General features: G+C 40.1%; 1 protein-coding gene across 1 annotated transcript in view; it reads right to left on the bottom strand.

Annotated features, from left to right (window-relative positions):
* Positions 1 to 13: 13 nt before the first annotated feature.
* The window catches only part of LOC135935195 (uncharacterized), a 37,679-nt gene continuing 25,285 nt past the window's right edge, over positions 14 to 12,407 (bottom strand). The window contains exons 2-5 of the mRNA XM_065477332.1: positions 10,914 to 11,016; positions 2,626 to 2,732; positions 1,503 to 1,665; positions 14 to 1,026 (exon numbers count right to left, since the gene is read on the bottom strand). Coding sequence (XP_065333404.1) covers positions 754 to 1,026; positions 1,503 to 1,665; positions 2,626 to 2,732; positions 10,914 to 10,937 — 567 coding nt within the window. The 5' untranslated portion in view covers positions 10,938 to 11,016 and the 3' untranslated portion in view covers positions 14 to 753. The remainder of the gene's footprint in view (positions 1,027 to 1,502; positions 1,666 to 2,625; positions 2,733 to 10,913; positions 11,017 to 12,407) is intronic.

Here is a 12,407-nt window from a genome sequence, read left to right as displayed (position 1 = left end):
ATACACAAGTAAACAAGCTACATTAGCATGTATTTTGGTCTGTTTGGAAAATTAACAAATTCCAAATGTTAAAAGTAAATCATGGGCTTGAAATGGCAACTTTTAATTTCTTCGTTTATTTTTGTAAGAATATCATCAATTACGGTAGTGATGGAACACATTAATTCCAATTTGATTTTTATTTTCCAATATAAGCTAACAAAAATTTCCATTAAAATATAATTCGAAAGCCTATAAGTGATTTTCATAAATTGCGTAGCATAGGGGAATTATTTGGTTCAAATACTTCTGACGTTTATAATCAATCAAGTGTCACGCGACGATTGTTTTGCAAAGAAAAAAAGAAATACATTGGCGCTGAAGACTTAAAGAAGGTGCTATTTGCCAAGGTAAATAAGAATCCTTAAATAAGATGATAAAAATAAAAGACAGATTTAAAAATGTGTAAGAGTGTGAGCGGTAAGTAAGCAATACAAGTTTATTTGCTTGGTTTACAGAGTATTCACAAAAATTCCATTGGCAAATTACGAGAAACAACTCAGCGCTAGATTAGCGTCATGAAAATGTCAACAAGAGCAACAACATTGACGAGAGTATTATAGAGAAAGGTATAGAGAGGGGTGATGGCAGTTACATCTGAATGCGTATTACATAGAACATATTAATTATAGTAGTGTGTCATAGTATATAATAATTATTACAACTAGAGTGTGTACGCTAAGAGTGTGTATGTACAGGATCAGTCATGTCTGCCTAGCCGACGTTGCCTTTGTGGTGGTGTCGGCGTTTGTTGTTCTTCGGAATCTTCGGGCTGACCTCGCACGCGCAGCCCATCCTCACGTGGATGTAGTCGAGTCGCGGGTGGTGCTCGTCACCCTCGTTGTGCACCATGGCGTACGAGTAAGAGTGTTTCTGCACGCACCGCGTCTGGTTGCGAACGCGCGGGTCCGTAAAGCGGCACGGCTTGTTCAACACCTCCGGTAGGCAGACCAACTCGTAGAATATCTGAGGACCATCGGACGTATTCTGCAAAATAATGGCAACTGCGTTAAATTCAAAGTGAATGTGAAGTCGGTCGGGAAAACGCCTGCGCAATTTTGCTTATGCAACCTGCTCAACATGTGAATTGAACAAGTTGCATAACGCTGAGAACACGATAACAACTCTAATTGTCGATTTAAAAGTATTTTCAAAGATTTACTTTCATAAATTTTGTTTTTGTACATAAACGGCTCTAGTATAAAAAAAACTATTAAACGTGCGCTGTGTCACAAAGTTCAAATAATCACAAAGAAATGTAGAAAATGTATTTTTTTGCAAACTATAAGAGTATGACCACTTAATTTTAAATTGGATCAGGAATAAAAATGTCATAACTAATGAATTATTATTTGTTAATATTAAAAAATATAGCAACACACTGATTATTATTACAATAAAGTTATAGTTATCAGCAATGCAAAACAGTTAAGCATAGTTTTTTTGCGTTTTTAAATACTCACCATAACAACTACAGAATTTTTGTCTCTGTCCTTGCCATTCGTTATAGGGGTTGTAATGTTTGTAGAGGGACAACAGTCTTGAGTGCCATGCAACACTAAATATTCCTGCATTTCCTTGACGCTGATTTTGACATATGGATCCCAAGGCGGTACCAGTGGTTTCCTATCGAAATTGATGGAGATTATTAATAACTTGGATTCACAAAAGAAACGTCTTATTGTTTCAGTCTCAGAGACCATAACTTCATCTTATTTCATTGATTTAGAAAGCCTGTTCCTTAAGTAGTGTTTATTATCTTCTTTTTAGTCTGCAATTGAAGCTTTCTAAACGCCTCAACCTTTTAATTATCAAAAACAGTGACAGGCGTGATTCAGTGGACGATTTCAGCTAATTTAAATATGCCTCACACCCATTATAAATGTTAAAACTCACACGGAATACATTTGAATTTTAAACGACTGTTGAAACTGCATCCGCGATAAAATTGAGTCAAGACTCTGCACTGCGTGGCAAATTAAAAGCAATTAAAAAGCTTTTACGCCCGACACGCAGATAAAAGATATAAAATCACAGTAAACGCGGATTTATTCGCCGATCAATCGACTTGAGCTGAACAGCGGCCAAACGAATAAGCCCGGTTCGGTCGTAAAGGGCTCGTTCGGCTCGCTATTTGGTTTTGTTCAGGTGGTCAGGGGTCAAGGTCACGCTGAGCTGCTCGTAAAATCGGGAACAGAGTTGTAAAAGTCTGCGAGACTCAGTTCAGACGGATTAATTGTCGCCACTTTTATTGCTGCTCCTTCTGCAGGACGAGAAACGTGATTCGTCGATAATTGCACACACCTGTGAGAATATAAACAGGCCACAGTATCGGCAATCCATTGAGACCGTCAGATTGTACAACTGGGTGTGGGGTGATGTATATTTTAAATGTGCAAAATATTTATTGAGATAAAATATATATACAGTATATATCATTTAAAGCTTCCTCGTTTATTTCTTTGCATTAAATTTATTGAAGCTCCTTTACTGAGCAAACATTGAGGCATTTTCCAAAGCTTCACTCGCCCAGATTCCATTTTTTTCATTTAATGTTTTTTAGCAAATAAAATTTAATTGACATACTCTGTAGATCGGGCTTTGCGGAGCGCCCTTCGGTGCAGCATGAGCGTCGAGTTGGTGGGCAGACCAGCGGCCACGGCCGCGGGCAGCCAGGCGGCCACGAACAGCACCTGCAACAAGCAGAAAAAAGTCGATGAGAGCGGTTCGTCGCAGTCGAAGCGCGGGCGGGCGGGCGGGCGGTCGAGGCGCTTACTCTTAGGCTGGCAGGCGGCCAGCGGCCTTTGATCCGTAATCCCTCAAAGGGAGGCCGCCACCTTATTGCGACCGCCTGTGATAATTAACACTGTTGCCATCGCCACGCGCTATTAAGCGCTAATGAGACAACACTTAACAAATTGCACCTAATTAATGTTTGAATTTTAGGTGGAGCATGGAGGTTTTCAGCATAAACTCGCTGCAAAATTATAAAGTGAAAATCTTTACGGGATAAGGAGAAATTTTTTAAAACTGAATGATATTAAGAAATTTATTCCTAACTACAGTGTGGTGTCTATAGGAGTAAAAATATTTAGAGATAATAAAATTACAAACTTTTAATTACTTGATGTATTTGTAACGACTCCAAATTAGTTAAATAACAAATTTTTTAGCATTAATATATCTAAATGGTATAGTTTGAAGCATTTGATATTGGAACGATAGAAACTGCATTCTGGGGGAAAATCTTTTCCTCTTAACAAAAGACTTAAAAATGTCGTTTCGCCTAACGCTTGATTTTCTGCCTACACTCAGATCAAACAAGCTTGGCGGCCATTGTATTCCGCGACCGAGTGGAACTTTCACCGTAGAATGGGCACGTGTTGGAGGTAATTGGCAAAAATGGAGACGCGTCCGGGCGTCAACCGTCCGCGCCGGGCCGGCTGCCGAGGGGGATTAAGGTGTGTTTACAGAGCGGTGTGCTCTCACTGATCCCCATCTATGCGTTTCCCTCTTATTTATGTGCTCCTTTGAGCGTGTGCGACGACAAATTCCACGTGCACGCATACTTGTAAGAGAATAAATTGGTCTGAGAAACGATTAATTGGCAAATTGAGCTGCGCTCTAGACGCCTCACGCAGAACTGAAAAAGCGTCGTTTCTTTCTGACGACTTTTTGCTCAACTCACCAAAAAACGTTTATGAAAGTATTGAGAGAGGGTTATTAAATTTAAACAATTTCCGATGTTTAAACATAGTTTCCATTATGATTTATACTTTATTTCGATTCCTCTAGTCGCGATATGTCCAGATTTGTGCAGCTTACTAGCTAATATTTTCTTCTGTCCAAATAAATTGATTCCACTCTAGATTTTGCAATCTAACGGTATATTTGTAAAAAAAAAAAACGAGAGCATTGCCACACACGAACAACATTGCTGCGTTTTCTGTCGGAAATTTTTACAATTACGAAGCCATGAACAATTGCTTTTGCTTTAGAATGAGCGCGTTCAGCAGCGGCTTGCCGCGGCCGCTGGACACATCCCCGTGGCGGTCGCGGGGTCACGCATTCAGCGGCGAAAGATCGCGCAGAAAAACCCAAAAATGCACAATTTCAAAATCAGTAAAAGGCTGGGTGGCGAGTCCAGGCGAGTCTAACAATAGGTTGCTGTGTTAGAGGAGGAAAAATGGCTATTCATCCACAAGGCGAAGCGGCTGCAGTCTATGCACATACAAGACATGCCAGACTAAAAGCAACGGCAGCGACAGAAACCGCAAACAGAGCGGCTCCACCAGGGGTGGCAACAGCGGGGGTAAGGGGCACGAAGACGCAAAGGGCGGCTCTCCTCTTACAACCGTTGGTTCCTCAATGCCGGCGTATCCGCCGGTCCCGCTGTCCTACCTGAGTGACCGAGCAGCGGCAGACGCACGGCCAGTTTGGTGGTGGACGCGGCCACCGCCAAACTGGCTTCTTCGGCCTCCTTCATCAACAATTTACGGTGGCATGCAGTTCGATGATCCCGACAACCCCTAGGAGATCACCCTCACAGCATTTCACTCGCCAAAGATCGAGCGGAACTCCGCGCCGACCGGTTACGCCTAGCTGAGAGTATCGTGAAATTAAAATGGCAAACGAACGGTTTTCCTGAGCGTTGTTAATCGTGCTCTAATCATATTCATGCTTCGCCACAATCGAATTTCGTCATTTAATTTTTTAGCATGCGAACATTGAAGTCAATTTTTGAAAATTAAACAGACCTATAGGCAATTTCATCTACGATTTGTAAAGAATCTTTTAGTTGAGGTATACAAATTATTTTCCTCAATTTTGCAGAACCAATCAGATACATATTTAACTAAAATGTAAATTATTGTGTTCTTGAATAATTCTAATAAGAATTTTCATCAATCTTATCTTCAGGAGAAAGATAAACAAAACTCCTTTTTTTTCAAAAATCAATGATGTCAAGATAACTCATACTAATTTACAATATTTTTCTTCCTTTTGAATTTTTTAAAATAACAAATCACCATATCAATCAACGGTCTAATCACATGAATAATCTTCAGGAAAACAATGGAACCTTTGATATTCTTTGCTTAGCATGTGAAGCAGCAAACAAATAAATTACATGTAAAATTGCCTCGTTGCAATTTCAAATGTTTGTTGAACAAACCTAAATTTACAGCATTCAAAACTGGTGTTATAGTTCGTCTCAATCCCGTAGGTTCAAATAGTCGGGATCCACACAGTTTGAGGACTAGAGAATTTCGGACTTTGAGAATCAGTTTGGCGCCAACACAAATAATAGTCTTCCTCATTGATATTCACTGGTCATGGAAATTACATCCGGCTGTGACCAGTTTCCAAGAAGGGCGCGCTGAGAGCTCACCGCCTACAAACGAGCCTCAAAATTAGCCAATAATTCACAAATTCGTATTCGTATCGGCGACGGTGATAAACTAATCACACAGCGACGGGTATTAAGCGGTCGTTAAAATTCTAGATTAGCCGCGCACGCGGCTCCGCGAGCACGAGTTACGAGGAGCAAGGCAGCCCTTCAGAATGAAAAATAATATGCAACAAAAGTTAATGTAATAAAGTCATAAAGCTGGAGAAGTTGGCAGCGAAACCCGGCGTGTCTCGGGGCTGTCTGCCTTGCGTCAAGCGGCGACAAATAAATTGGCGTGCCGGCCGTAAATCACAACTCGGCCGCAGTAAATTCATACGCCGAAAATAAATAAATGTCTCTGTCTCGGGTACGTGTGTGCATGTTCTGCGTCGTAAAATCGAAATGTGCGAATGGAAGAGCACATGAGGCCGCCGAGACTCGCATTCCTCCGCCTAATAAGGTCTTGGCATTGGGAGCACACAGTAGTTTTTATTTGCTTCACTCTGCTTTTGCCAACGAAGAGCGCAAATAATTAAGTCCACAGTAGTGTCTTCTGACTTAACATGCACCAGCTAACTAATGAACTGGAAGATAAAACATGAGCTTCAAAAAGGATGGTGTTGCGAACTTGCAAGGCTACTCTGCCTCATGCATATTGACAAAAAATTAAATTTAACACGTTTGAAAAAAAAATATAATTTGAGTAAACTTTAACTTCCGAAATTATTCCCTGATCTCTCTTCAAAAAAGTATGTTTTTAACATGAATAATTGCGATTGTAAGCTCCTTATCTTAATTAGATATCATTGAACTAATGGGCATCTTTTTAAGGAATTCCTACATTTGCATCTGCTAAACTTTTTCTTTATCGTAATTTAACATTTAGCGATTTTAAATTTCATTTTAGAGCGGTTGTTGAAGCGAAAGGTTGAGTCATTCACGTCTCAAAAGATAAGTACTCAATGGATTGTAAAAAGTGGCACACAAGATACATGCTCAGCGTAGAGTTTGGTACCGACAAGTTGGCACACAGCTTCGTTATACACATGTCTGAGGGAGAGTAATATGAGAAATATCTGCAGTTGATTGACTGCTTAATACTTTCAGCGTCGACTTTAATGCGTTAAGATGATTTAGGACTCTGGAGGCGGCGCGATTGGCATCGCAATGAGATATTCAATTTGCCAACGCCAATAATTGCCTTTTCTTGTCAGCGAGACTGCGAGAAACGATTCCAGCTGATCGTCTTTATGAAGTTATTCCTGTTTCCACCTCACTTGATAATTACCTCTTTAATTTATACCCTTTTAACTCTCCTGCTCTACCGGCAATAAACAGGTGCATTTTACTGCGTAAATTAAATCGTTCGATCGTAAAGTAGAGTGTTTATTAAGACCAGGTAGAAAACTCGGACTCGAAGCGACATTTACTTCTTTTCTTCATGGTTCGACATTTTGAATTACTTTTTTTTCAAAATTTAATGCATATCCCAAGCCGTACCATAACAAGTCGTTGTGGCAGGTCAAAATGAAACTCAAATACAACGTTTGTATTAAAACGTGAATCATTTTTTCCTGCCACGTTTTCTTCCCTTAATTGCTTTGTAGCAAGTTGAAAAAATTGGATAACACAGGAAAAGCACGTAATAGTTGTTATATAATACATAGTTATTTCATGCTATAATAAGCCCTGAAAAAATACTTAAATGATCTCTAATAGGCTTCAATATTTAGCTAAGAAATTCAGTAACATTACAAACTAAGTCAGGGCCAACTTATTGAACTGAGAGCATTTTAGAAAAGTCGTAAGAACTATAATAAATGCAACAATTTAGGTAGTGGTTCGATTTCATCCCTTTTTGAAAGATAATGGGACTAGTATTTAAAAATTACAGACATCACAATGCCCTACAACAATTGCGACGTGATTTTTGTAGTTGAAATGCAAGTTTTCCGTTACCTAAATTCACTCACATACAAAGAGTTTTGACTGTTCGTGTCATTTGAGGAATATGTTTGCTGGCTTGTCTTGTGATTAATGATAATGATTTGAGGCCAAGATAGTACCATGTTCTGTAATTGGTACACAGCCAGAACGCATTAATTACCATTTCACTGCTTGTTTTGTTGTTCCCGATGTACAGAAAAGAGCTATATTTTAGTAAATGTTCTTTTCCAAAGCTGCCTCGATCTGATTGCGGCCTCAAATGCGGTGGATGTAAGGCATTCCAGAGGTGAGTGGGCCCCCGCTGGGCCCAGGTGGTCCCACGTTGACACGCGGAGCGGGACAAGTTTGTATTTTGTTTGTGTGTATTTATGTGACAGCCGTAGTGAACACAGAAAAATGTGTGTGTGTATTGTGTATGGTGCTGGAGATGCAGCTCTCTCACATCTAGTGGAATTCCTCTGCTCGGTATAAAAGGGAACCGCCTTTCAGAGTCAATATTTGAGCGCAAATAAATAAAAACGCTGCGTGTGAGAGGAAAAGAAAGAGCGATTATATTTTGATAGCGAGCGCCAAGCGCCACTCGAAGCGACCAAAACACTCGGTTCGACCTGAGATGTCATTCCAGGCGAGAAAATAAACTCTTGCTTTCCGCCGCGTAATCAATTTCTCGCCCCGTCCCTATCACCCGAGGATGGAAGCAGCTATTATTTGTTCTAGTTCACTCAAGTGTTTCTGCTCACTTCTGAAGGATCGGAATGGTTGAGCCCCCGGGAAGGATTTTATTTCAAAGCTCCACCCTCTTGGAAACATAATTATTTGTTCTTGTTCTCCTCAGTTTCTTTTTTAAATTTTTCTTTTGAATTTAAAAAAAAGAAACGTTAAGTTAATTATATATATATATATATATATATATATATATACAATTTGTGAGGTGGCCCGTGGACAACATGTGTTGAGAACATCAGCAAATTTGCATTTTATGTGCTCTCGCTTTTATAACATTTTAGTAAAAAGTCGGCATCCCGATAGATTGGCCGCCGTTCAGAGCGATGTCAAACAGAAAATTTGTGTGTTTTCGTCTCTCATCCGATGACTCGACTAATCAAGATCAAAGGCAACTTTTTCCACCTTTCGGCACTATATAAATGATTTGCATTAGTCCGATTTGGGCGTCTTCTCAAACTAATTCGATGCTTGCTCCTCTAACACACGTTTCAGGAATAATTTATCGCCTTGCATTCAAAGGGATTTTTTTAATATCGAAATTTATCTAACAAATTAGTGGTGCCAAGGTAGCGGTAGACATAATTCCATTAGCCACATTTGGCTAACTCAGCCTGCGGATGAATAATTACGCTTGACACTTTAAGCGGTGGCATTGAATTGGCTTCCTCAAAATTTTGGAATTCCCAATACATGCATCGTGATTTATCTTTGAACACGTAACCTCCTGCTGCAACTTTGACATTTTCTTAATGAGCGTGGCAAAAAAACAGGATGCTTTCTCATTTCATCAGTTGGTTATTGAAAGAGTCGTGATTTTTTAGTACCAGCTTAGGTGGAAACTTAAAGCCCCGCTAAACCTATAAAATCACGAAAGTGCTTACTCAAGTAGACCATGCGCGTCTATTTGCCTTGCAAATAGCTTAACATCTCGGCGTACGCACCAAAATCGTTAGCAAAATTATTATAATAGACAGGCGACTTGTTCCAGCTTGTTTGAGAAATAACATGGCATTAAATGTCCAACAGGGCGGCGCAGTGTATAATTTCCAGAGGCGGACGCGTCTCATCGGATACATTATTCGAATAGGAAAAGCAGAGCACCGAGAGAGAGTTAAAAACCAGTAATTATATTCAAACGGCAGTCGGCGGGCAAGTCGGCGCCCCCGGGGCACATTCTCAATTGAGTTGTTCCGAGCGAGATAAGGCGGGCGGGGGCGGCACGTCCGAAAATATAATTCAGCCCCTGGCCGGTTAGATTACCATCGCGACGCGCTAAGTTGTAAATTCACATTCACGCCGGCGTGGGAATCGAATTTAAATCCAACGCAGCCGAGAGGATATCTCAATTTCCACTCTCGGCATGCCTTTAAAGAGTAAAGAAAAGTCCATTGAATGAGCAACGGTCTTTCACACTTGAAAAATTAGCAATTTGCGCGAAGCGAAGAAGATAAAGTATGTATATATAAAAGCGCCCTGCAGTTTTTATATCTCTTCTTTACATTGTAAGCAAGTGTTTCTATTTTTCCCGCTGTGTTTTTATTTAGTTTCAAATGCCGCATCGCACCCGAATGACCGATCAATTTGTCACGAGAGGAGAGACAAGAAGAAGTGTCTCTCTGGCATTTCGCACACAATCGGGGCCCTTCTTCAAGTCGACGCGGTGCTTGCATGCCAGCTGGCCGCCAAAACCTGACAAATATCTTACACGTGTTAAACGCCGACGGCTCCGTGTCAACCTTTGTAGCATCTCACTCAGCAATAAGTATTGAAATTTGCATTAGAAGAGCATTTAGTAAGTTTCTGTTAATAAAAGTTCAAGCTAGAGGATTAGCAGGTTTGTTTATGTTCATTGGTGGGATTTTAATTTTTCCTCTTTTGCAATTAAAAAAAACTGCTTGCCTCACAGATAAAAAGACCAACCAGACGAATTTCTGAAGCGACCCGAAAGAAATGAAGATATATTACTGTGCCGCAAAATCTGAAGAATTCTGAGCGATTCAGGTTCACAAAAGGTTTTCCCCGAATCAAGTTACAAATTAAAAGCTTTTAGGCCATTCAGTTTAATTTCCATCAATTATGACGGAAATAATAAAAAAACACGCATCGTTATCCTTGTCAGATGGGACGGGGCAGTGTTCGAATCTATTTAATAGCGTTTGATTGGCGAGTGAGAATCCGATGACGAGCGAGACAAACACTCGGCTGGTGGTCCGCTACTTAATGGCCAAGCCAGAGCACATCTCACTAAATTATCAGGCATTGTCGGCGGGCGGAGAGTGTTAAGTGAAAGGCCGGATGCTTTTAGCGCAAGCCGTGATTTCGTCTGAAAGTTAAATTTAGCGGAATCGAGGCGGGAATCAAAACGCCGAAGTTGCAATCGTTGCGACAGATCAGCCAGTTAAAATACAAACGAGCCAATTACTATCCAGAGAGACAGCTGAAGAGACATTTAATTGACCGTCATCAATCACCGCCTGGCATACGCATAAAATTTAATTCCCTTTACGCGATGGCGAACGCTGATTAGCGGCAAAAATTACGGTCCAACTGAATCCGACGACACAATAGAGGCGCGACTATAAATAAGCCGGCGAATTTGAATTTGCGGCGCCGGCCGGGCAGCTCCATTAGAAAAGCAATCTCACCTGCCGATGATTAGCCCATTTGTCACTTGCGCCGAATTTAGCCCCGCGCCCGGCAAACGCAATTTGTACTTGCGACTTTTTTTGGCTGGCCACGCTCCGACGGTGTTTCTTTTGCCATGGTGAGTGAGGAAGAGAGATTAGTAGTGTGAGTGTGTGGTGCTTACCACAAGCAGCAGGACTATTCGCATAATCGTGGGACGGTGGCTGCCTCAGGGGGCAAGGGGCGGCGCCACCTCCAGATCATTGCTCCACCATCACCCAGTGCTCCTAAAAATTGAAACAAATTTAGTTAAAATCAGTTAATCAGTTTTTTGCTATGAGCGCTATTTTACAAATATGATAGGAGAGTGTTTTCTTAATTTGTAAATTAAATTCATAACATTTGATATTGTTATATGTGTATCGTAAATTTAACAATCTCAAGCACGTTTAATTTTTGCTTTTCGTTAAGTAGAAAATTGGCATTAAATTAGTTCTCTGCTGCACACCAAGATTAATTTTTTCAGGTATGTGCACATTTTGGCACTGCAAGATTGTTCTCAAAATTTCTTCTGATTGCTGAAGAATTGGTCAAAATTCAACCGTTAAATTTTTATTATTCGCAAATTTTCTCTTAATGTTACATGGTGCGGTAAAAAAATCTCAGTGCAAATAGAGAGGTGAGCCGCGTGTGCGTGGAAATCAGCATTGTATTCGGCTGACAGAGTCTGCTTAGCAATCAGCGCGCGGTGAACGCTTAAGTCGCTGCAAGAGGTCGCTAATAAAATTGTCTGCGCGCTTACGGTGGGTCACAACACAATTAATTATGTTGGGCTCAAAACGACGCGGCGACCGACCGGTGCGGGATGGTGGAGCTGATTAGCTGCCTCTTCTAGCCAGCTTTTAGAAACTACCAGCGAGTGCTTTGAATGAAACTTTGGCAGTGGCGGAACTCGAGACACTACTGCTGCATTAAAAATCAAAACGCACTTTTCGTTTTTTTTTTCACAGGATATTTATTTCGTTATAAATTTTGTCTAGTGAAAATCATTTTAAAAAAATTTTGCTATGAAATTTTTTGGTTCTTAAAACAAAATTATCGTCCAGAGCTTGGAAAGATTTTCTTACTATTCCCTGCAGCTTAACATACCTTTGAGCGGTGGCAATAAAGACGAGCTATAACAAATTCCGATTATGTTAATGGATTTAGTGTGTCTTTTCTGAATGTTTTTAAATTAAAAATTTGTTCAACATTAAAAAATGGAAAATTATAGGGTCGTTGAAACTATTTGAATAGATACAAAAAAGTGTAAAAGGCACATGTTCAAAGCGAACACGTCGCTGAAACGTCGGCAAATCAACAACGAACTGCCTTGAAAAATTCCACCAGCATTCTGATTTTTAAAATTTTAGCCGAGCAAAAGAAGAATTATGATTTTGGCGTCCTAACGTCCTTTGAGGAAAAAAATCAGCTGTTGAATCACTGTAACAAAAAACTTTTTATAATTTTTTGTCTGATTTTTTCTTCATTTTTGCAGCTATCTCAAATTTTAAAAATCAAGAATTCTAACCTTTAATGAATGAATTTTTTAATGTTTAAAATAATGTTTCCCACTAAGCAAAGCAAACAAATTGTCCTGTTTTTGCATTGCTAATTTCTTGCTTTTACAGGATAAGAT

Source organism: Cloeon dipterum, chromosome 2 (genome assembly GCF_949628265.1).
Source record: "Cloeon dipterum chromosome 2, ieCloDipt1.1, whole genome shotgun sequence".
NCBI lineage: Eukaryota > Metazoa > Arthropoda > Insecta > Ephemeroptera > Baetidae > Cloeon > Cloeon dipterum.
This window is presented reverse-complemented; position numbering and strand designations above follow the sequence as displayed.